We start from the raw sequence: 25,897 nt of genomic DNA, 5'->3' as shown, positions 1-25,897 counted from the left end.
TGATCAATGTCTTCAATGGAATTATCATTGCACACCTTACAAAATCCAGTGTCACTCTGATCCTTAGACCATTTTTTAGTTCGCTGTTGGAGAGGGAGGGTGTTTGAACGGAGCTTAAATTTTATTGATGCTCCTTCAAAATCAGTACCGTCAAGAAGGTACTCCTCCATACTTCGTGACGTTTTAATTAATGAATATTTTACAATCAAAGGTTTGCTTTTAATATCATCCTTCCAGCAATTTAACGAATTTTGTTTTAGAGCATGTTTTATTTCAATTACAATTACTATCTGTTGCTTTCTGCATGAATGGATGCTTCTATTGTGTTATATGTAAATTGCGGAGAGTGCTATCTTGCTATGCATTTGCTGTGCATTTAGCTTATATCCTAGGGTACTTGCTATGTTATGGTTGAAATGTGAATACAATGATTGCTAGTTGCAACACTGAAGATTCACAATAAAATATGAAAATGCTCTTTTTAGGCATTCACTATATAAACAATGATAACTTCCTCCCGTAGAGCCTTGAGCACTAATGCAGTTGATGTGTGCGATTTATAGATCTTATTATTATTATTATTATTATTATTAACAGTGTGAAGCAATATGTGTTATAGAATACAAACATATTTTTGGTGTTGTTGACATCATGAATCATCATTTAATGACTTCTAATGTACATAAATTTAATTTTTATCTGATTTTAGTTAAAGTTGCAATGGAGTGAAAAGTACAAGGATTGGATGGCGGCAACGGAATTAAAGATATCAGAGTTACAAGCAGCTAACAATCTCTTGTAAGTGTAAAGCTATGGCAGCTTATACAATTTTCTTTAAAAGACAACTGTTTTATGTCAATATTTCATCAAGATGTGCCTGTATATGGTCATGATGTGATGTCATCATGGCCATATTTAGACATGTTAAGATTTGATACTCTTTACTTTTTTGCTAAAAACTGCCCCAGACCATAATTATGTAGTTATACTAAGATTATTATAACTGCACATTGTTTTAATGTTATACTGGCATATGAAAATGAAATGAAAAAAGCTTTGAATGAAAAGAAATGTGGTTGGTAGATTCTACCATATTGATTATTGTTTCTGTTTTTGTTTTTTAGGAGGCAATATGTCAAGCCACCTGGTAAAGATTAATTCTACCACTATTATTAAGATGATTGCTCTGTTAACTTGAAGGAGACAAATTGTGTAGAAATGAGGAAATCCTCTATGATGTCTATGTACTCTCCATACACTGCTGAAGCTGTTAATGCACTTAGACTCTTTAGATGTTATCTTCCTAATAATACAATGGAAAAGCACAAAAAAAACAGTATGGTACTATAATAATAATAGTAATAGTGTACATTTCTATTTAGCACCAGTATCCATCAAACAAGATGCTCATGGTGCTTGATGTGTGACTAGCAGCTCATACAGTGACTTTTCTTTGCCCCTAAGGGTCCTTTGTGTCTGTGCTACCCGGTAAACCGGTATCAGCATCTCTCAGTGTCCACACATGAGCTGACTGTACCGGTACAACGGAGTATCCCCTACTTGTCTCGAATGATGTACTCTTTTCTTTATATGAGCATATAGTGCACACAACCAATTGTGCACAAAATGTGATATGCAATATTCCTTTATTTGGTAAAGAGTGTGATTTTTTTCATACCAAAAATATCTTTGTATGGTGTTTTAAAAGCCACTTTCAAGTTTTAATAAAAGCAAATAATATAGAAATCTATTCATTTTACTAAATCTGAAAACTTATAAATAAATATTTAATATCAGCATTATATATATAAATAGATCCACCTGTTGATATATGTTGCCTTCATCTCGTTGCCTTTATTTTAATTGTTGCTACAGTATAGGGCAAACTACTGTATTGATTACTGTAGATTTTAATTTTTATGTAAACATACAATGCCGTAGTTGAGATATTAGTTTACGAAATGTGTGTATATTTGTGTAATATTTAATAATTGCTATAAATAATTTAATCAATGTGATCTTTCACAAGCTTACATAATAAACAAAAAACGAACAGTGAATGTTTTGTTGAGTTTGTCTCTATTGCTCTCAAAAGTAATGCATAATACAATATGTATTGCGATCACTAATCTATCTGTTACAGTTTTAATCAGCGGCAGATTTGGCGCCGCCACCGCCCCTCCCCCCTTTTTTTTTCGGAAAGGAAAAAAAAAAAAGAAAGAAAAAGAAAAAAGCCCAAAACGCCTCAGAGGTTAATTTCAGGCGTCTAGAACACAAAAAGTTCGCGGAGGCATGCAATCGGGGCCCCACTTTCTGCCCCCCACCCCACTAAATTTTAAAACTTATTTTGCGAATTAGCGTCACTCAACTGATCATCGACCCCCCGCCGCTCTACTTCACCTTCGCACCCCCAACCCCTCAGCCTCCCATTTCAAGGCATCTATATACGCCACTGATTTACGTGGCCAGATGAATAAAAATACTCAATTGATGTGCCACCAAATCGTAACCAGCCTTTACTATGCCCTCACGATGTCACCGGGGACGCTACCAATAAACAATCAACAAACTACCGGGTTTCTGGGTTGATTTACAAGGTACTACGTGGCTCAACTATTAAATATTTTTTACTTAGGGGTTAATTGGTAAAAATCGCACACAAATCATACGACGTCACTGACAACGTCGAGGACGGCAACTCGATTTTGAGATTAATTTTTCGAAAAAAAGTTATACTGTACTAAATAACTAGTAATGACGAACTATTGTCTTCATTTGTCTTTGTTGGTCATTCAACTGTCATTTTATCTACTTTTTCGGTGATTCCCAATAATCTATGAAACACCCACATAACAACGTCACGTTAGATCGCCGGTAGGGTCAATTTTCGTCGGAAGGTATCAAGATGATATACAGTTTCATCGGACTAAATTCTTGCTTATGTTAACCATGCTAACCTAAGATTATACTGAGTTTCAAATCACGGTCAAGTAGTTAAATATCACCTAAAATCACCTTATTTTGCGAATTACCGCCCTCAAGTGATCATCGACTCCCACCCCACTTTACCTTCGCTCCCCCTCCCCATCAGGGCAACCTATTTAATGACATCTAGATACGCCACTGACTTACATGGCCAGATGAATGAAAATACTCAATAGGTGTGCCACTAAATCGTAACCAACCTTCACCATGCCCTCACGATGTCACCGGGGACGCAACTGCCAAAGATAGTGAAGTGACGCTACCAATAAACAATCAACAAACTACCGGGTTTCTGGGTTGATTTGCAAGGTACTGCATGGCTCAACTATTTTTTACTTAGTGGTTAAGGTAAAAAATCGCACACAAATCATACGACGTCACTGACAACGCCGGGGACGGCAACTCGATTTTGAGATTAATTTTCCGAATAAAGTCATACTAAATAACTTCTAATGATTTCTAATTGTCTTTGTTGGTCATCCAACTGTCATTTTATCTATTTTCTTGGTGATATTACCATTCTCAATAATCTATTAAACACCCACATAACAACGTCACGTTAGATCGATCTGTGGGGACGCCGTGGTGACGCCGGTAGGGTCAATATTCGTCAGAAGGTATCAAGATGATAAACAGTTTCATTGGACTGAATTCTTACTTATGTTAACCACATGCTTACCTAAGATTATACTGACACTGGTTTCAAATGAAATAACTGACAACTTTGGTTTGTATCAATGTTTTAACAAGTACATAAAACTATGTCACAAATACGTATGCAAAAATGCACAGGGACACCACGCTGTTTTTGTATTTTTCTTTAAATCTGTATGCCTGATCACCATCATCATACACAGTATAATAGATTCAAGTAATATGTTTTAAATGATATGAAAATGTATGCAAACATGCCTTGGGAACAGTTTTTTTTTCGAGTTTTATTTACCTTAACGTCGACTCCGTCTTAGAAAGCACCAGGATTAATCACACCACGATTAATCACACGCTGTTTTGTATTTTTCTTGAAATCTGTATGCCTGATCACCATCATCATGCACAGTATAATAGATTCAATTAAGATGTTTCAAATAATATAAAAATGTATGCAAACATGCCTTTTGGAACAGGTATTTTTTTTTCGAGTTTTATTTACCTTAACGTCGACTCCGTTTTAGAAAGCACCAGGATTAATCACACAATCAGTATCCTTTTATAAACCTCTAATTCCAAAAAAAAATCAGTAAATCCTGTGCAATATATAAAAATACATACATAATAAACTGATTAACAATTAAACACATGTTGCATAAATGAGGTCCCATGAAAAATTGTAATTTTGTCGAACGACAACTGCAACTCCGCTCCCTGTTAACGATAGATGACGGAACGCCGTCTACTGAAATATTTTTACAAATTTAGTGGCGCCCCGGGCCGGCAGCTCCCCCACCCCCACATTTTACTCCGCCACTGGATGATGTCCTACAGCCCTTGTGAGGCTGAGATACGAAAATGTATTATTATGGCACGTCTAGATGGCCGGAAATGGCACTCACGGACTTAAAATTGTGAATATAATTTTCTTTTTATGCATTTATATTTTTTCTTTTTTGACAAATTTGGTGGGGTCCCGGGTCTCTTTAATCGTTATAATATGATATATGCCCTACAGTCGATTTCAGAGACACATTATGGTGCCAATTTATCAACAAAGTCTATGGTCAGGGTGCTAGATCGAGGAACCTATGGTTAGGACCCCTTCGGGGCCCCAGAATTCGGGGCCCTGCGGACCACCGCATGAGATTGTAAACTGAGGCGTTACGCTACTGGAATGATATGTGGCATTGGGGTTTAGTGGCTGATTAAGTGACAGTGCTTTGTATGTGACATGAAATGGTTAGGTGGGAATTTAATTAATTCATTCATTCCGTGCACACTCAAGTATTTCAAACCACCAAAACTTCTATTATAATATGCACCAATCGTGACATATAAAATAGATAGATTTTGTGGTAAAAAGCAACAATGAAACATGAACATTTGAACATTGATTTGCGGACTGGAAGTAAAAGTGTAGCTCGATTCACTGACTTTATAGATTTTCGTTCCTTCAGTTTCTATAATTTCTATGTAACTTTTAAATACGTTAATAAGCCAAAAAATATATATACAATGATGAACAATTGCTTTTATATGGTACTTTTTAATTGTCGAAATCTTTTTTTTTTTCTAAAAATAATTATGACGGATTGTTTTTCGAAAATATAACTCATATTGTTTCAATGAAAAATCTTGTGTGTAGGCGTTCTGCCGCCCTCAACGTGTACTACAATAAACAAATTTTATAATTTAACCAAACATCAAACGCCGAAGTATTTTGAAAGAGGTTTGGGTATTTTTCATGCTGGGTTATTGCTGATATACTAGCTTCAAACAAAATGTGTAAGTTTTGTGATGTGTTTATACCTTATTTTATGTTAACATAGACTATTATAAGTGGTATGTTTGACATTATATTTCTGTAATTTGTACCCTTGCTGCTAGGCCTCCGTATTTAATATTAGTTAGGATGGGGATAGGCCTAGCCCTGCCGCCAGATAGCGACCACCTACGCTTGCCTCGCCTCTATCTGTGTATGACCTTTTGGGCGAAAACAACCAGAGCCTGAGGCCTAGTTGGTAGACTAAGAGCTAAACTCAATGAAAACCTCCCTTGACTTTATAAAGATTACTCTGATAGTTTACCTACCGTATAAAATATGTACGTAGTCGTAGGCCTAACTAGGGCCCTAGCCTCTAAAGAGACTGCCTACAATACAATAATTTTTAGTTTCTTAAATTTAATTTTCATTTTTGGTATCATACTATTCATAGAATGCATTAAATCTTGACTCTCTGTGGCTGGCAGTGAAGGTCATGCAAACATGTCATCATTAATGGGAGACCAACTTATTCTTGAAGAAGACTATGATGAGAATTACCAACCAAATGAAGACGGTAAAGTAAACTTTCACAATGCTGTTTTATGCATTACTTTCAATGGTAGTACAGAATTTATATTATAGCATGCTGCTATTTCATGAAGATGAGTGCTCATGGGGATTGTACAAAAGTCTACTGATAGAAAAATGTTAAATATCACAAATTCAACCAATTTACATTTAATTTTAGTTTGTAGTATCCTCGATCATTGAGACCCACTAAATAATAATTCCCCTCCTTCTGCTATCTGTAGAATCCTCTGAGTGAGTTCCTCCTTCTGCTGCTAAGGAGAAGTTACTGGCATGGCACACCAGTTTCCTCTCCACAATGGAAGCGGAGGTGAGGGTCTATTTCTCTTCCCATGATGTTCAATTCTTGGAACTCTTAATGGAAGTGCATGAGGTGTAACCATAATATTTATTTTCTATGATAGAAATCAGGGAGTATGCATCCGTGATTGGCATTAACCCTGATGAGGATCCAGAATTGATGTGGATTGCCCGTGAGGGCATCATTGCACCTTTACCGGAAGATTGGAAACCATGGTAAGACTCGTAAGAAAAGTCCCTGTCTATTTGAACTGATAGGTTTTAAAAATCTTCTCACTTTCATTCCCAAGAGACCATAAACTTTTACATTATTAGTTGTCAATTCCAGAAGTGTATGTAAAAGCCAATTGTTTTATGCTGTTTATGAATATACCACACTAGTTTAGGCAACAAAGCCTTTTGTATTGTAAATGAGGATGTTGAATTATCTCTTGTTCCTTGGGCAAGGTACTACCCAGGAGTATAAATTGGTATCATCTATGGCTTGCTAGGAAGGTAAACGGGAGCGGGAAACCCCTACAGCACTGAAGAGTCTGATGCCAACGAAAGAGAGATGGGTACTGAGAGCTTGGAGTTACAGTGTTCAATTTTTTTCTACCTTACTTCTTATACATAGATATGAACTATATTTAAAGATTATAATTAGGCAATTGTCATTGTTGTTGACTTCTTCGGTATTCTTTTAGTCAGGACACAAATGGGGACATCTACTATTTCAACTTCACCACTGGTGACAGTGTGTGGGACCACCCTTGTGACGAATTCTACCGGACCATGGTCATAGAGGAACGAGAAAAGCTGGCATTGTCAGGAAAACATGTTGGTGGTAAAAAAGATGGTAAGAAGAAAAAGGATAAAAAAGACAAAAAAGCAGGCAAAAAGGAAACTAATGAGAAGAAAGGGGGACTCCCAGCGTCTGTAAGTTATATATATTTTTTGTATTTATTAAATATACACTAGTCTCATTTTATTAATGTTCATAAAAATATAGAATGTTAATTTTCATTATCCAGTTACATGATTATTATATAAATGATGAATATATTTGTCTTTTTGTATTTATTAAATATACACTAGTCTCATTTCATTCATGTTCATAAAAATATAGAATATCAATTTTCATTATCTAGTTCCATGATTGTGATAAAAATGAAAAATATATATTTGTCCCAATGATTCATAGCCATGATCCTGGATTAATGTAGCTCTACTATAGCGACACAACTACGAGGCAGGCTGGTTTATTCAATTCCCTTGTCTCATTGACACACATTTGTTTCTCAAAATGTTACACAATATACAGTTACATTTTACAATGAATAAAATCTTGTTATTTTAAGTCACTTGCACCTCTGAAGAAGGACATGGTGTTAGGATCCAGCATTGGTTCGCTTGGTAGTACAGCTGCCGGTACAGGCAAACTAGGCGCTTTGGGTTCAGTAAAGGACCCAATGAAGAGCACATTAGGCTCTACATTTGGGGTAAATAACCTTTGTATTTGTATTTCTTATTTTTTTTTTTTTTTTTGCAAAACATCTTTTGATTCTTATGTATATATTGTTATGGAATACTAAAATCAAATTATTAGGTTAGTGAAATTTTAAATGTTAGTCTTAACTTGTGACAATTTTAACATATTTTAAAGACAAATTCTGACAAATTTTAAACTGAAATTTTTTACACACTTTGAATTATGAAATCAACTTTCCATTTTTAGCTGTTTTTCCTTCTGTTATTATTATTACTTGTTTACTTGCATATTGAATGCATATTGAATGTTCTTTCAGAGTGATCTAGGCCAGTCGACTGATGCTTCTAGGTTTCTGAAAAGCAAGAATGGTTCTCTGGATCAGAAGAAGCCGTTGTTACAAGGTGGTCGGGAGGAGAAAATCCAGATGATGCCAGATTTTTCTGATGAGGTACAAGTTGATAATTTTCCAGCCTGGTTCATCGTCCTTTATATCATTGCATATCCTTTATTCTTATGCATAATATTGTTTAAAGCATTCAATACAAATAAACAGTAGTGACAGTACACCACATGAATTGTTCTAAAAAGAACTCATAATTGTTGCGAATATCTTGCTGTACTTACCAAAATATTCACTATTTTTGACTTATATGCATAAAATACATTATATAGTCAGTTTCTAATGTAAGATATTGTATTTATTCATTTTGAAAGTTGAATTATTTATTTGTGTTATTAAATTTAATGAATATTTGTTTTCAGTCCCAGGAATCAGCAACACCACGTTTGAACCTTGACCTTGATTTAAAGGACATCAATGATCTAAGCTATGAGGTATAAATACCATTATCATCATCATTGCCATCATCATCATTGTCGTTGTCATCAACATCATCACTGTCATCGATCTCATCATCATATTATTAATTAATGTAATCTTCATTATCAGTATCATAATTGTCATCATCAGTGTTATCATTGTCATGTTTTGTCTACAGTCTTTTGTAGATATCAGCATTCTTTAATTTTCATGCCATTTTGTTTCCAATAAATATGGATTATCCATACGGATTCTAAACTTTACTTAACTGGTATTCTACAGGAATCTGAATCAGAATTGAAGATGATCAAAAGCACAGGAATGTCAGAAAGTGAAGACGACGATGATGATGTTAATGTGGTAAGATTACTATTAATTAACTACACAATTATTTCCAACTTTATTTCTTTATTATTGTAACGATAGAAAAAATTGTGTGATAATATAAGCAAGATTCTTTGGTCTTGATTCCTTTTAATTAATTTTAAGTGATGATATTTTCTCAGGATTTTGGAATTGATGTTGGAATATCAAAGAGACTTGGATTGATGGATGTGGCTGATCTTGAACCAATTGCAGACACACCAACTCCAAGGGAAGAGGTATGCAGACATAATTATTGAAAAGATGTCTATATCGTATTTAATACGTTGTGATTACTAATCAATTATGTGGAACATTTGCTAATGCAAAAATCCATAGGAATTTAATTTGTTCTAATATTAAATATTACTTATTTGTTTAGATAAATCAACTTGATAAATGGATGAAGAAACCAACAGGAGGAAAAAGTGATGAGATCGCTGCCAAAGAAGAAGAGAAGAAGAGGAAGGAAGAAAAAGAGAAAGAAGAAATGGAAAGAAAACAAAAAGCTGATCTTCAAGCTAGTGCAGCCCTTAAGTAAGATCCTAATTTTAAGTACGTAACTTTATGCAATGTAGGCCTCCTCTGGGAGCAGAGATAGCTGCACTTCGTGTCACTTTGCCAATTATAGATCCAGTGATCTTGGATTATAATAGGACTAATGTTACCATGTCTTGCATTGCTGCTTGAGATGTAATTGGTCAAAATGAAAGCATATGTGTTCCTAAAACGATGTCAATGATTCATGGGGAATTATTTTGTGCCAAGTTACAGGCACAGACTTCCTAGGAGTTGGAAGGGTACACATCTCTGGGAGTAGGGGATGGTACACATACAAATAAACTTAAAGGTGATTCACTTAATAATTTAAATCTTTGCAGGAGAATGGAGATGCAGGGTGATCTTCATGAAGAGGAAAAGAAATTGCGGCAACAACATGAGCAAGAGATTAAAGAGATGAAGGAACGTCTACAGAGTGAACTAGAGGATGTCAAGCTCGAGTTGCTAGATGACAAGGAAGAAAAGCTGAAACAGCTGAAGGAGAAGATTGATAAAGAGGTTGAAGAAGAGGAGAAGAAGATGACAAAAGAAAAAGACCAAACAATAAAGTAAGTGAATTTAGCTCAATAATCTCCTATAAGTACTGTCTTGTTGAGCTATAAAACTTTCAATATTCAAATTACTTTATATAATTCATTGGGTAGTAATGAATTATTTTGGTGTTTTTTGTTATGTTTCAGAGAATTACGGAGTCAGGTAAAGGAAGAAGCAGAGGATGAAGAAGCAAGGTTAATGGAAGGAAAAAGTGATAACATGAGGAAGATGAGGGAGAATATTAGGAAGGAAGAAGAAGATGAAGAAGAGAGGTTGAGGTTTGTACAGCTCATTGTATTTATCTTATCTTTTATCATCTACATTTCAAATATTATCTGCCTACTGTCAGGTGAGGCCTCCCCAACTTGGAATCACTTACTTCTGATGTGTGCACCTCTCCATCTGATTTTTTGACTTCTCAAACTTTGAGTACCTGTTCATGGCATCTGGTGTAGCAAGGAAAAGAGATTGAAGAAACTAATTATTTTATTTATTACAGGAATGAAATGAAAAATAAAATTGATATAGTCAAGAAAGAACTTAAAGATGTAAAGGAATGTGAGGATGAGAAATTAAATGAAGAAAAGAAGAAAGTTGCAGAAAAGATTGAAAATGAAGTGAGATTATATAAAGAAGAGCAACAGAAGAAGTTGGAAGAAAAAAATGAAGAGGTACTCAAAGATGTTGATTAAACGCTACAACTATCATTTGTTTTTTAGAAAATTAAGAAAGAGACCTCGGTATTTAGGTGTTGCTGGCAGTGGTGGGAAAGTATATTCGTGTATACAGTATACATGAATATTTGTGTATTTGAATGTCTTAAACAATCATGAATATTTAAATACATTTTCTGTGCATACTTATTTTGCATACTGTAGTAACATTTAACTTTATGTTTACCAGGAAATTAAACAGATGGAAGGCAAGTTTGAAAGTGATCTGCAATCAGCTTTGAAAGACATTGCACAAGATTATGAAAAAGAAATGGAAGTGAAGAAGAAAGAAGCAACTGACAAGCATCAGCGGGTAGGGAATGTAGCTTCAATATTTGCTTAATATATAAAAAAAATTCTGTCACTTAGATTTGAACCCATGACTCAGATTGCAAGGCTACAGCTCTACTAAGTTCCACTTAAAATTCTTATTTTTGTTTTCCCTATCTCTTATAACATTGGGAACCTTCTAAGCCCTGTTACTGGGAATTCAATTCAATAAGACATTTATTCTCCTCTAATTGCACAAAAATTAAAGTAAACAATAAGCATACATTATAAACAAGTTTAAGAGAATAAATGACAAAATCAAAAGGAAGATGGCACATACCCAAGAACATGTTTTTAAAAAAGACATCTTGTGTTAGGCAGACCTGAACAAAAACTCATAACACAAGTTATTATTTATTGGTTATTCGTCTGTATTAGTTTTACTGGCTATCAGAAACTGTAAAACTTAATGTTTATATCTTAATTTAGTATTCACAATTTGCTTGTGGATATTTTTTTTTTATAGGAGCTTGATGACCTGCTTGCTAAACTACAAGATGCACAAGAAGAAGAGATGAGGAGCACCGAGGATAAACTACGAGCAACCAGAGAAAAGCAAGCTGCTGTGTCTGGAATGGAGGATGGGGTATGAATCAACAATCGTCAGCTTTTTGTTGTAAAAATAAACATTTATTTTTAATTTTTTTTTTAACCATTCAACATTCATCAAAGGCCAAAAGTCAGATAGGGCCTGTTGAGAATGTGCAAAAGTAAAAACTGTCTTCCAAAGACTTTCAGGTCTTCGAATGCTTCAGGAAGTCTTATATTTTATATATGTTCAAATCTATTTCAAAAATTGCATTATACAGAATCATGCAAGTTCTGTTGCAGTCTTGTAACCAGTGATATGTTGTAACTAACACAAACATGTAATTAAAATAAATTTAACCAACACACTTTATTTGTTGCGATTTATTTAAGCTTAATTATAATACTATACTTAATAATATTATTGTCTTTGTTGATTTTAGCTGGAGAATGTGCTGAAGGAAAGGAAACATCAAGTCAAAGAAGATCAAAGAAAACAGTTGGATAGTTTAAGGAAAGAACATGAAAAAAACCTGAAGGATATCCAGGAGGAATATAGGAAAATGGTAAGAAAATGTGTAATTGTAAGCAGGTTTGGATGGATAAATAGATGGATTGGTAAATGGATGGTTGCATGGACGGATGGATGGATGGGCGCATGCACAGATAGATAGGTGGATGAATGGATGGAAAGAGAGGTGGATGAATGGATGGATAGATATGTGGATGGATGAATGAATGGATAGATAGGTAGATTGATGGATGTATGTATGAATTGATGGATATGTATATTTTCTGTTGTGCAGATAAAAAAAAGAAATGAAATATATAAAATTACAATTACTGTGTAATATATCATAGTGTCAACTGTGATACAATTTTTATGATGCTTCGACAAACATTACCACTGTTAGCATTTTTTCTAGACATTGTAATAACAAACATGCAATGTGTTATGTTTTTATTTACATGTGTGCTCTGTTTTTTATTCCAGGAAGAGAAAGAAAGAGGTTTAGTAAATTCCAAACTTGAGAGTGAAAAATCAAAACTTGCAAAGGATCATGAGAAGGAACTAAATGCATTGCAAAGGGAGTTTGAGGAGAGAAAGGAAGAGCTTCATAGAAAGCATGAAGATGAGGAGAGCGCCCTCAAGGAGACCAGTGAATCATTGGATGATACAAAGCATAAGCTGGAGAAGCTGGCCAAGCAGATCGAAAAGGAGGAAAATGATCTTAAGAGGAGGAGGGCTAAATTTGAAGATGATCAGATGAAATTTGAAGGAGAAAAAGATGTGAGCTATAAACAATTTCATTTGCTGGTGATAATTATGTCTTTTTTTTAATCATATGTTTCAATAGCTTTATTTTCAAGTTTTATTCTTTAAAAAAATGTATTATCTTGGCCTAACCCATCCATGCCAGCTAGGTACTGGAGCTTGGCCTAAGCCATCCATGCCAGCTAGGTACTGGAGCTTGGCCTAAGCCATCCATGCCAGCTAGGTACTGGAGCTTGGCCTAAGCCATCCATGCCAGCTAGGTACTGGAGTTTGGCCTAAGCCATCCATGCCAGCTAGGTACTGGAACTTGGCCTAAGCCATCCATGCCAGCTAGGTACTGGAGCTTGGCCTAAGCCATCCATGCCAGCTAGGTACTGGAGCTTGGCCTAAGCCATCCATGCCAGCTAGGTACTGGAGCTTGGCTTCTGCTTCGTAGATTTCTAGCTCTAAAACCCGATCTGTAGGTTTTGCTTGGCAGTAACAATACTATGATTCATATTCGTGAAAATGTCTCGAATAATTTTAATACTGTAATACAAATCTGATCTCTAAGCCTAAAATTGGGATGTAATTGGACTATAGTGCAACAGTATACAATAAAAAATTTTTTTTTTGTAGGAAGCATTTGCAAACCAGGCAGCATCCCTGACCTCTAGGGAGCTGGAGGAATTACGAGTGCTACTTAAACAGATTCAGGATGAAATAAAACATGAGAGAAATCAGCTAAAACTGCTGAGGCAAGAGAGAGAACACCTTGAGTCAGATATAAAAAGAATGAAACAAGAAAAACAAGAATTGAGTAGAAGGTGAAGGATATGTTTTTGTGTAAATTTCAAATAAAACTCAATTTGTGCTTCAAACAATAGACTATTCGAAAAAACACCCCAGGGCATTTATTGTTGAGAAGGTTTTTAATCCAATCCAATCAGGTCATTTATAAAGCGCCTTTCTTTGCAGATACGAAACACTAAGAGAGAATTTTATTTGAGAATGGCTTTGCTTTTTAATGGATACATATATAAAGTATTGTTTGAAGTAATAACATTATGTTGAAGCTTGCGGTACACCATGTAAGTAGTTCTGAAAAGAACTGTTGTAGTTGAGAAAGTCTCAACGTTTCGATTGAGATGCTTTAATCTTATATACTCAACTAAATGCCCCTTAATTTCACTGTATATGTGAAATTAAAACACATAATTACCGTGAAATTGTATTATTGTGTGATTATAAAGACTTGCTGATTTCAACCAAGTTAGAAAAAATGTAATTCTACTGGAGAAGAACATTAATAGAATGTGTTGAGAATTAAGTTGCTTCCATTAAATTTGTTTACATTCATTTGGGAATCGGAGGCGTTTATTTAAGGAAGGTTTTTGTTCCAAATGAGACTTTAGCGAGGGCCTCTATTCAAAGTAAGGTATTTAAACTGTGGCTCAGTGGTTTTGATGCCTACTTTTAAATTCCAGGTTCCTCAGTACAATCAGGAGTTTTCCAAAAGCTCATCTGCTTTGCACCTATTAAAATTTGTAATTAAGTTGACAATTTTGGCTTGCAGACCTAATATACGGCAAAGTGAGCCATCGTTACATCATGACCATTTGCCAGTGAATGGAGATGCAAGTCCCGAAGAGGTTTCTCCTGGCAACATGGTACCGACAACACCAAGTGCGGATGTGATGGATATGAAGGAACTTTTAACACCATCACCATCCAAGCATGTAAGCTAACATTATTCATATGATGCATATATAAAGATATTTTATTTTTGGTATGAATTTTGTATTTGCTGTTGGATGGAATAATGAATAAATAATAACAGTACATGTAAGCTAACATTATTCATATTTTAATTCTGTATAATGCTGATATATATTATATAAATATATTTTGTCTTTGGTATAATTATAAATGTCATTAATATATTGAATCAATTTTTTTTTCATTCTATCTAGCGAAGGGAAATGGTTCACCCAAGAGACTTTTCACGACCTTTATTAGAAAATGATGTTGATGGTAAGTATTATATATTATATAATGTAGGTCCCTAAAGGCAAACTCAGACAGCGTTGTGCGATGCGACCTAATGCGATTCATCCTCGGGGACAGTCTTAAACCGTCGTGAGAAATATTAAACATGTTAATATTCTGCAACGTAACTTTGCCCAACGCAAACTGTTGCATCTGTGTTTAACTCACACAGACCCGATGCGACAGCAAATCGTGTCGGGTTGTGTCGTATGAAGCTGTCTAAGTTGGCCATTATACGTACGGTCGGAAGTTTGATACTGGCTAGTTGTGTATGCCTTTGATCAAATACATATGCACTAACTAAGGGCTAGCATTGTTATTAGGGGAACTATATTAAATGTTGAAATAATTTTGGTAAGCATCATTTTTTTCTATTTCAAAGACTTTGAAGTGAATTCCAGGGAGTCGTTAAGCAATGCAGGGCATCAAAGAGAGCGGGCAAACTCAGGTGTACACAGGTCACGTCAGGATAGTGGTAGAAGTTACCATTCAGGGAGCTTCTGGACTGAAAATATAAGACCTGCTTTGGTAAGTCATTCTACACTACATGTTTATGTTGTCTACACTACATGTTTATGTTGTCTACACTACATGTTTATGTTGTCTACACTACATGTTTATGTTGCTCATCTTGTAATATACTAAATATCTCATCACTGCATGCTTCCAGATATGAAAGAAATTCTTGTCTTGGTTTTATACTGTCTGTTGTACCATCTTAATAAATCTCATTTAAACAAATTAAATACTTTATCAGCTTTAAATTAAACACAGGTCGAAATGATACTGTAGAATTTTTAAAGCCATGTTCAGTGTTTCTCTCATCTATTAGAACAATGTTAGTAGTTACCATTTATAAATGTTATATTAGTTGATTTGCGTACTCTTTTGTATTATTGCAAAATTCTAACATGTATTGGTTTGGTCATTTTGTTCTGTTTTTTTGTATGCACTCCAATCTTATTGAAAACTCTTTGCTTGTTAAGATTCACCTGTTTTTTTGTTCTCCATTTTCAGGCAGGACAAAACAGAACAAGGTCAAGTCATCACTATGCTTGGCATGATGGCGAATTTGATGATGATATAAGTGAACCATCAGATGACTTCGCTCATTTGAATATTCGTAATCACCTTCAGCAAAGGTAAAATTGATTTATATATAATTGTGTTTTCTGCAATATTAATTATTTTAAAATATTTGATTAGCAACCATAGTTTTAAGTAATACAGGTAATACTTATTAACAAAAAATACTACAACAAATAATTTAGGTGTGAAGCTGTAGCATGGTGGTTAAAAGAAACATTTAAAATATTTCATACAATCTTCTAACAAAACCTAACGTTTAAAAAATTGTTTCCATAGTAATCTTCGTGTGCGGCTGATTGAAGAGGGCAGCGCCATACAACGTGCCAAAATGTTCCTTAAGAAACAGAAGAAAACACTCAACAATAGGCAGTCAAAACTACAAAATGCCAAGCAGGAATGGCGAAGGGATGTTCGCAATCAGTACGTCGCTGGCTTGTCCCCGAGTAGTGCATCAATGCTTGATGATGTCAAACTTAGCTTAGAAAGGGTAATTCCATACATATACTGTCCAATTTTATCTGCCAGACTTGCATCTAATTCAGTCAGACATTATCATTCTGATCAAACAAAATGTATGTTTATTGAAACTTAGCTTAGAAAGGGTAATTTAGGAATATACTTTCAAATTTGTGTCCGTCAAACTTGAAATCAAATGCAGACATCATTTATTGTATGTTTTTCGAATGCAATCTTCATATTATTATTTCATGTTGAGCATTTGTCTCTATTGTTCCACCAGGAAGCTATTGAGCTGGATAAAGCTGTTATTAATGTAACAGCCGGTCGCAGACTGGTCCGGGAAAAAGAGCAAAAATTAAAGCAGTTACAAGAGTCTCTTATCGATGTGGTAAGAAAAAGTTTCCTTAATATATAAATATTAGAGGAAAGCTGTTTATCACCATTTTCCAATGTAGAAGAATAAGTAAATAGGTACCTGGTAAATGTGATGTGTAGGCTCTTTGTCAATTCTTTAAATACATGGATAATCAGACTATTATCTATCACCCCTACACAGAAATAGAACACCTGTTTGAAGGCACTACATGTCTATATGCTTGTCTTTCTTTGTAGGGGTGTTCATAAGAATGATAGTAATAGCCTATAGATTGTCCAGGCAAGTATCTCAGGTCTTGTACCACTAACAGCACTGCTAATTAATTGTGTAATTTCCAAGCAATGACAAATAACAGACAGCTTAAATAAATCACTCTTAAAACGTGTCTGTTATCTGTCATATGAATTACAGATATATGCCATATATAATTGTATTTCTCTTTCTTGTCTTGCATTTCTGTTACACTAGAGTTCAGATAGTGACTTAAGTGATGTGACGTACCATAGGCAGAGGCAGCATGTGCATCATGTTAGTCTCAGCGACTCCTCAGATGATGATGAAGAGGAGGATGGCGAGGATTTTAAAACACCCTTGTACAGGCCAGGTGTCAATAAACCACCTCTTTCAGTGAAAGGTTTGTTGTCCATGAACATTTTTTTATGCTTTTCATAAATTCTGCAAAGGGCTAATAATACAGAGCGTTTATATGTACATTACTTAGAAATGTTTGCATGCTGAAATATTTCGATATGCTGAATAAATTAATCTATAATTTAAGTTAAAGGCGTTTCAGGAATCCTAAGCATCCTGGCAGTTTTTTTTTACAAAAAGCGCCACGGTCTACTGCACTTTCGCAAAGCAGACATAAGACTCCCACAAACTAACCCACTCTTCCAAATTTAGAATGTTTTTACTACTGTATTATTAAATGTCTTCCTGAAGTCAGCTGGCTATGGGTATATCACTGCATGCAGAAAAAATATAAGATGTCTAAAGATGCATAAAAGCGGTTTGCGCATCGGTTGTGGCTTGAACTTCCAACCTTGAGGTCGGGGTTCGAAACTCTTGACTGCAAGTTGCTTGTGTCCTTAGGCAAGGCACTTTACCTATGGATGTCTCTCTCCACCCAGGAGTACAAGTGGGTACCTGATAGGTTCAAAGACAACCATGCACTGATTACAGCTGCAGCATTATGAAATTCTTCCAAGGGACCTGAGTATGTGTTCCATATGTGCTTGATCCAACGACCGGGGGTAATAATGTTACATGCATAGAGGTCTCTACAATAAGTCAACAATTTATTTATTCTTTCTTTATACTGAATATACACTTTCAATACATATTACTGATTTCCAAAATAGTTCAGTTCTTGTAACCAAAACACTGTAACCCCCAAAAAAAGAAAAACTTAACTGCAAAGTTATAAAATAAAATTGGAAGAAACATTAGATGAAACAAAAATATTTTATATAATTTTTTATATATTATAATTAATTAAATTATTATTTAAATATTTTAAATATTTAAATAAAATAATTTATTTAAATATTTAATTATTATTTACATATAATTATTATTAATAGAGAAAGCTCATTATATTATATGTCACTGAAGTCACTTCCTCAAACTTCACTCTTGCTCTTGTAAGAATGGTAAATTACTAACATATTATTTTTTTTTCTTTTTATATTTTTTTTGCTCTCTCTGCAGATGGTATGAGCTCTAAGAGTGACCAGGCATCAGACATCCTAAAGGGTATTGATACACTGCTTTCACAGAGGTCAACCATGAATGAAGCAGTGATCGAACCAATCACTTCCTCTCTTGATAAAGTCAACAAACAGTTAACGGATGTCATGGGTCTTTTACAAAAACAACTTCCACAAGGTAGTGCCATTCCAAATGGAGCACTGGATCCAACTGGCAATGACGTCCAGCCCCAGCAAGCACCTCACCAACCTCCACCCTTTCAACCATCACTGAATGGCACGTATACACCTTATGATGCAACCCCCTCTTATGGTTACCAACCAGCGAATAGAGTTCCTCTCTCCAGTCACTACTTTAATCCAGATTACACCAATTCTTATAGGAGAGGTGTTTCAACAGGGTTTTCTGTTTATTCCTCAATGAGAAATTCACCAGCATTCCGTGAACCACAATCGGAATCGGCTGACCAAGTACTGGAAAGGAAGTGGAGAAAATATTTTGGAGGTAACTGCATTGCTTAATTTCGGCTTTAAGACTGGCTGCTCAATGTAGGCCCACGATCAAATGTTTATGAAAAATCAGTTCTACAATATATCAAAAATTTGTTTTCCTCCGGAGCCTGACTTTAAAGTCTGAAATGCACAACGAGCATAATAATAATATACTGTGATACTCAACCAGGTGGGCATAGATGTTTTTGTAGAAATAATAGTTTTAATTTTTTGCATTAATTCTTTCATTTGATTTTTTTAAGGTAACACAAGTTCTGTAAAACCTCTCACCACTGGTCTTTCAACTTCAACAGGGTCAAAGTTCAGAGGCTATATACCTGCCAGGTTAGATCAAAGTGTCGATAAAATTTATTGTTAATCACATAAACATCAAATTCTAAGAATACACTTCTATACATGCATACAGTACATACAATGGTTGCAGAAATGCTGAAGTGTTGTCTATTTTTTCTTGTGATGCTTCTCTTTTTTATATATCCATATTTATACATTCATTTTATTGTTAATCCATTCTGTAAGTGGTGGGTTTCCCGCTGTTGGGTGTGATTTTAAATAAAATAAAAAATAAAATAATACATTAGATCTTTATTTGACAGCATAATTATTTGACTTGTCTTAATCCTAAATCATTGTTCTTTTTATTAATACTCTAGTGAACAGTTGCGGTCTTTTCGTGAGAGTGCAAGGCGCAATACTGCAGACATCGGTGGATCAAGACTCGGTTCAGTTGATGCCATGAAGGACATGCAAAGCAACTGGTTGAATGATCTGCCTAAAACCAGGGCTATGCCAATTGGTAGCACAAATAACAGTAACACTGCCTCACACTTAGTTGATAATGAAGGCTTTGGAGCAATGAGGCTAGAGCTGGATGAGAATAATCAGATACGGTTAAAACCTCGGTAGGATTTAGCCTTCGCACTACAGTACTAAGAACATTTGGAGAATAATTGCATATCAAAAAAAGCACCAGAGAAGTACATGTCCAATGAAAATGGCAGTAAACAGCATTATGTCATCGGAAGCAGTGAGCAGAAGACATGACCGTATTACATGCATGTTGAGACATACATATGACATGTTGTGAGGTTTGCAGTATTTTGATTTTGCTTGCCCATCACATAACATTCTGAATTTTCCCACGGTGCTTGCTTATTTCTGAGTGAATCCTGTGACCCCGACATGTACAAAGATTTTCATACACGTACGATGAGACATACAGGTACATATGACATGCAAGGTTTTTTAGTGTTTTGGTTTTGCTTGCAGTTTGTAGTAAAAGATGTGTGTAACCAGTTGACAGGAAATGGCAAGAAAAAAGTGCACAGTACTATATGCTAGGAATTAAATCAGCCACGAGGTAAACATCAAGTAGAAATACCCACTGTTTTTATTGGCTATGTTCTCACACGGCAGGTAACGGTTAGCAGTATCCGGATGCTGTTAACCGTTAGCTGCTGTCTGTCCATGCGAGAAAATCCCGATCCGGATACCAACAATATGATGATCGAATCACTGACCAATAAGAAACTGGAAATTGTAAACGCGTATGTGCGATTGGTTGATGATAGAAACGCCATCAATTGCCAACCGTTAGCGTATCTGAATACCGCTAAATCATAAGGCGTTCTCACGCAGGTGCTAACGGTTAGCTCCCAATCCGGATACTAGGGCTCTCGTGAGAACCAGGCTATACTGTCACTGTAAAAGCTCCCTGAGTTGACATACCCACCACAAACAGCCTCACCTATTTCTGTTTTAGTAAATTACATATCTCAACAGATATAATAAAAATATGCAAATAATTAATACTTTTTAGGTTTTCTGTATACTAATATGGTTATATATTTTCCAATACTCTTTCTGTATTCTACAATTTGTATAAAGTTTACCAAAAATAAAAATATATACCTTGAGACTACAGGGTATGCTATTTATAGTACACAACTCCCTCTAATTGAAGACCCCTCTAATGAAAGAACACCTGTCTTATCTTTTTAATATTATTTTTAAAATTAAAGACTAAAAATGCTAAAGACCATGGAAATCCTGTCCAAAAAGTGGTCTTTAATTGGAGGGAAACCTGTATTCGATTTTTCATGTTTATATTTGGTGAATATAGATTTGTATTACCAAGCAAACTTTGAAACGTCACCCAGAAAGAAGCCTTGAATGATTGTTATAAATGTAAATAATAAATGTAGAATGTAAACACTTCTCTGTACTTAATTATGTAAATACTTAACTGCTAAATTCCATCCCTATACATTATATTATTCCATTTGAACAGTAACTTTTTTTTTATGCAAGTGAACATTTTGTATATGTATGGTCTTGTCCCACAAACATGGTAATAATTGTTATTGATTGTGGAAGGTTTTGAAAAGTGTTTTGAATAAACTCAAAATTTACTATGATTTGAAACTTTTATTCACTGCTTATTCAAGAACATATGGTAAACAATACATTTGGTGTAAATTCTGACACTTTACAGTGTGGATATAAAATGTATATTGTACAACTACTGTACTCTAAAGAGTGGCTTTTGCAAGGTTTTCTCTCTTCACCTGGAAGTATGGGCATCTAATACCATTTTCATAATGCTAAGGTGAGAATAAACACTAGTTAATTCTAGAGTGATACCAGATGCATTTCTATTTACGCCAAAGGAAAAAGTCTAGGTGCTAGCAATCATCACATGTCCGGAGTTTTGCTTGTAAAAAATGTATTGGTCTACGTATAATCCCAGAGAGTAAAGGAGGTTGTACATTGCAGTAATAAACACCAATATAGTGCTATACAATAACACATGATTTTTAGTAAGCAATTGCTAGAGGAGAATCTCATGGAACACTGCTGTTGTCCGCTTTACGCCTCTTCCAGTTACCGGTCTCGCGTTGATATTGCTGCCTAATTAGAGGAATAAACACAAGTACAGTAGATGGTAGTTGGTAAGACAAAAATATTTTAACATTTCACTTAGGAATTGTTGCTGACATCAATATCTAACACACTGCAGGACATCAATTTGTTAGGCACAGAATACATTTGCTAAAATGTATACAGGCCTCCCTCAAATTAAAGACCACTTTTGGTACTTTGTTTCAATTTGGACCACAGGAAAGTGGTCATTAATGGAGATGGTATTAAATTGGTAGGGTCTTTAATTAGAGGGAGATCCGTATATTTATAGCTGTATTCAAAATACACAAGCATTGCTATTAATTTTTTCATAAACACTGTTTTAAATAGGGTAATGTAATGAATAATGTTACCTGGACTGCAGCCGTCTACCAGAGTTCCAGACTCTCCCAAATGAAGGGAGCCAGTCAGCATTGCTTGAGGATGCACGGTCAAAATTTGCTCCAACTCTGCCGGGATTCAACTTCCGTTTACGTTCTTTTTTTACTGTGAATTAAAAGCAACAACTTTATGATACATGGAACGAAATACTGTAGTTTCATTTATTGTACTACTACTACTCTTTAAAAAAAGTTTTACAGTTCCACCACCAGATTAATTTCTACTCCTCATACATCCCTGTTTCACTTGTTATCCACACCTTGTAGTCTAGCACCACAGCAGTTTTATTGATATTTATTCAATTACAGTATGTTTACATCTTCTTGAAGAAAAATAATTTAAATATAATGAAATATAACACACTGCATAATCTGTCTTTATTGTTTCAAAGATCTATGAAATGAAAACTTACAATGTTCCTGAAAGTCTTTCTCTGTTGGACCAATTGGCTTCTGCTCTGAATCATTGTTATCGTCTGCTCGTAACCATGGAGGAACAGCACCGGTATGAATGTTGCCATCTGATAAACATTTCTAAAACAATAGTATTGTTTGATTTTAAAATTTTGATTCAAGCTAATCTATGTATTATAAGATAATTATATATAAACATGTAAATACTGTAATAATATACAGCATCTGTCTACAAACTCACACTTGGTCCAATGAATGTTAATCCATCACTTGCAATCACCCCCTCTGTTTGTACCTTAAAATTCGCTGACAGGCCTACACTTCCTCCTGGTTGTCTCTCCCTACGATCAAAGCATTAAAATGAGAGGAAAATTTGGATTAGTTTTAAATATAATGTCATTATAGGCCTATGCTTGGAGCCAGCAGGGGTGGAGAAATAAGTGTATGCAATTCCCCTATTCACTCCTATTGTACTCCTTGATGTATTTATCCTGGGGTAATAATTTAAAATGCATAGATGCCTTTGTAAGATGTGCTATATACAACTGATTATAGTCTAGAAGATACAGTTTATTCTAATCATTTTGTTGAATTCTATAGCATATTATGATAACCAATACTTTTTTTTATACAAATACTTACCGACTTCTTGATTGCTGTTCTGATTGGCTAGATCCACTCTAAATATGTTCAGGAAACAATAGACATTGAAGTAAATCTTAAGAATTGCAGTGCTGTTAGTAGTCTCTGAGTTAGATACTTACATGGATTCATGATTATGAATAGTGTACACCTACAAACAAAATACAACCACAAGTACCTAGGCATGTTCAATATGGCAAATAATTTGTTTATTCAATAATGTCCCAAAATTATCCAGTTTGAAGGGACTTGTATCCTGACTTCAATGATTTCTGTTGGACATTCAGACCTCCAGGCCATCCCCCACTTCAATGATTTCCATTGGACATTCAGATGCCCACCCCCTGCTAAGACAGCTTAACCATCACTCTTTAATGTATACCGTGCCCTATAGCCACCACTGGTGCACTAATGTTGCCTGAATTAAAGTGGCTCACTACAATAAATCAAATTCATAACAAAACAACAAAAACTTCAAAGGTATACAGTAAGCAGTGGGTACTGATTCTGTTACACGATGGGACACACCTGCTGCTCACTTGATGAGGAGAGGGTCTGGTTGAGTAAGGCCGCCTGAGAACTCTCAACTTGTTGTATCTTTGCAGCTTCCTGATGAAAAATAACATTACAAAGTTCTTAAAAATATTAATGTTCAATATATTAGGCAATATATGTATAATGGCCGAGCGGTTAAGGCAGGAGCACCGTGATCATAGCCAACAATATCGGCACGGGCTTGCGGCCGGCTCGCTTCTATACTTCTAGTGGTGGAACAAGTCTTCTCGGATAAGGACTATAAACCATAGGCCCAGTGTACACAAATGCTCATGTGCACTTTAAAGAACCCAGTACATCTTTCAAGATGAGTAGGGGGTTACACCGGTGTACTGGTTCACTCTGCCCCTGTCGTGGACAGATGAAAGTGCGCCAGTTTACTGGCTGCAGTGGACATGAAGTGACCCTCAGGGAAGGAGAAAGTTATTGAAAAGTGCAACATCTAGTCCCAACCGCATAGAGACCTCGTTTATCTGTGCTATATAAATCCATCTATTATTATTATTATTATTTCATGGTATATTTTAACATAAAGCTGTTTTGATGACAGAAATATACAGGCTAAAATTAATTATTAGCTTACAATCAACTGTCCTACTCTTCATAATGTAATGCAAACATTATCACATACAGTGTTGTATACCTTTTTTAATTGCATCTCTTCCTTGTCTTCATAACAACTGAGGGCGTCCTTTAAAGCTTCTTTGAATGAATCAAGCTCTTCATCACTCACAAGGTATTTCTGTTTTTGATCTTTGCTTAATCTATTATCCCAAAAGAACTGGTGAACTTTTTTAGAATGTTCAGATCTAAGGATGACAAAAATAATAATAAAATCAAATTGTATTCATCATCTCAAACATCATTACAAACAAAGTATCTTTAATTTAATGAATAAAATTTAATTTAATTATAATGAATAAAATTTTACTGTTTAATGAATAAAATGTATCTATGTCTTCATGATATACAAAATAAAACCTTAAATAATATGGAGCTAAACTTATGCATTAACATACGTTGCTAAATGCTCCAAAAGACCAGCATCCATGATGATAGCATGATCGTCTGCCTCATGTCTTCTAACCTCAAGCGAACACATGTAGCACCATACTTTGACCTCAGATGTCTCTGAACTGGCCTTAGTAATTACCGGATTCAACAGCTTTTTCTTGGCATCAGCGACCTATTAATAAACAATTTAACTACTTTGATAGTGCGTAAAGGAGAGACAATTAATAAAAAATGTGCTTTTAAAATAAATTTTATGTTTTTTGTAAGTTTTATTTTGTGAATTTTCACTTTGATTTATTAGGCCTAGTGTAAGACTACATTTTGAAATTGAATGGGTTTTCTTTTTTTTAAAGTTTTATACACAGCAGATGTGTGCCCTCCAAACAAGAGTGACTGACTAGCCTAGCCTAGAGTAGCTAGGCCAACCGATCCAATAAATCTGAATCTTATACTTTGAAGTAAACAAATTATATAAATTAACATGCGTGTTAGCCTCCCGAGCTGAACTTAAGCATAGGACTACAGAATTGCAAATTCCACCATGGACCTCGGCTGGATCAGACTAGACTAGCCTAGGCCTAGCTTTCTCCGGCCTGGGTGGGTGCGTTGGTTGGAGCAATGGGCACATTTACAGTGATGATTAATCAGTCAGTGGGCCTAGGAACTAGGCCTAGGCCTAACTCTATTTATTACATAATAACTTTACCTTTGAGCCAAACTTTAACAATATTGTTTTTAACCGTGCTTTATGCTTTGAGGAAAATGAATGTTTGTTTGCAGATGTGTGATTTATACGGCAAACGTCACAGTAAGTGTAAACTTCAGACATCATTCACCAGCCTTTTAGCAAAAAATATTGTAAACAGTAGTCCTGAATCCAGACGTTTATTATGTTCTTTTTGTAGACC

At 35.0% G+C, this 25,897-nt stretch overlaps 2 protein-coding genes and 1 long non-coding RNA gene across 3 annotated transcripts; 2 read left to right on the top strand and 1 right to left on the bottom strand.

Moving 5' to 3' along the window:
- Positions 1-11: 11 nt before the first annotated feature.
- Positions 12-2,056, top strand: LOC117124065. Its single transcript, XR_004447920.1, has 2 exons — positions 12-798; positions 1,125-2,056. It is a non-coding gene; the product is annotated as an uncharacterized LOC117124065 (long non-coding RNA).
- Positions 2,057-5,311: 3,255 nt separating this feature from the next.
- Positions 5,312-21,479, top strand: LOC117124033 (centrosomal protein of 164 kDa-like). The gene is made up of 28 exons (XM_033270153.1): positions 5,312-5,424; positions 5,856-5,978; positions 6,397-6,508; positions 6,979-7,210; positions 7,633-7,773; positions 8,080-8,211; positions 8,526-8,597; positions 8,866-8,943; positions 9,090-9,185; positions 9,329-9,483; positions 9,828-10,055; positions 10,188-10,319; positions 10,541-10,712; positions 10,945-11,067; positions 11,551-11,670; positions 12,056-12,178; positions 12,607-12,903; positions 13,507-13,694; positions 14,444-14,606; positions 14,841-14,901; positions 15,299-15,444; positions 15,934-16,058; positions 16,282-16,492; positions 16,745-16,852; positions 17,309-17,474; positions 18,551-19,054; positions 19,305-19,386; positions 19,716-21,479. Exons 2-28 carry the CDS (start codon positions 5,906-5,908, stop codon positions 19,966-19,968), a joined length of 4,293 nt encoding a protein of 1,430 aa, XP_033126044.1. The 5' UTR covers positions 5,312-5,424; positions 5,856-5,905; the 3' UTR covers positions 19,969-21,479.
- Positions 21,319-25,882, bottom strand: LOC117124038 (coiled-coil domain-containing protein 84-like). The gene is made up of 9 exons (XM_033270158.1): positions 25,696-25,882; positions 24,995-25,161; positions 24,619-24,784; positions 23,949-24,029; positions 23,421-23,458; positions 23,020-23,119; positions 22,778-22,898; positions 22,338-22,470; positions 21,319-21,972 (listed from the first exon to the last, which is right to left on the bottom strand). Exons 1-9 carry the CDS (start codon positions 25,819-25,821, stop codon positions 21,906-21,908), a joined length of 999 nt encoding a protein of 332 aa, XP_033126049.1. The 5' UTR covers positions 25,822-25,882; the 3' UTR covers positions 21,319-21,905.
- Between the last annotated feature and the right edge of the window lie 15 nt (positions 25,883-25,897).

Source organism: Anneissia japonica, unplaced genomic scaffold (assembly GCF_011630105.1).
Source record: "Anneissia japonica isolate Jap-2015-1 unplaced genomic scaffold, ASM1163010v1 scaffold522_len1101056_cov227, whole genome shotgun sequence".
Taxonomy (NCBI): domain Eukaryota; kingdom Metazoa; phylum Echinodermata; class Crinoidea; order Comatulida; family Comatulidae; genus Anneissia; species Anneissia japonica.
This window is presented reverse-complemented; position numbering and strand designations above follow the sequence as displayed.

Excerpts from the sequence above, each read along its gene's own strand:
- LOC117124033 (XM_033270153.1), top strand. The coding sequence starts at position 5,906 with ATGTCATCATTAATGGGAGACCAACTTATTCTTGAAGAAGACTATGAT. Across the intron at positions 14,902-15,298 it reads ATTAGAAAATGATGTTGATG|ACTTTGAAGTGAATTCCAGG; the intron begins GTAAGTATTATA and ends TCTATTTCAAAG. Across the intron at positions 16,853-17,308 it reads AAGAGTCTCTTATCGATGTG|AGTTCAGATAGTGACTTAAG; the intron begins GTAAGAAAAAGT and ends CTGTTACACTAG.
- LOC117124038 (XM_033270158.1), bottom strand. The coding sequence starts at position 25,821 with ATGATGTCTGAAGTTTACACTTACTGTGACGTTTGCCGTATAAATCAC. Across the intron at positions 23,459-23,948 it reads CCTCATCAAGTGAGCAGCAG|AGTGGATCTAGCCAATCAGA; the intron begins GTGTGTCCCATC and ends GAACATATTTAG. Across the intron at positions 22,899-23,019 it reads TAACATTCATTGGACCAAGT|AAATGTTTATCAGATGGCAA; the intron begins GTGAGTTTGTAG and ends CTATTGTTTTAG.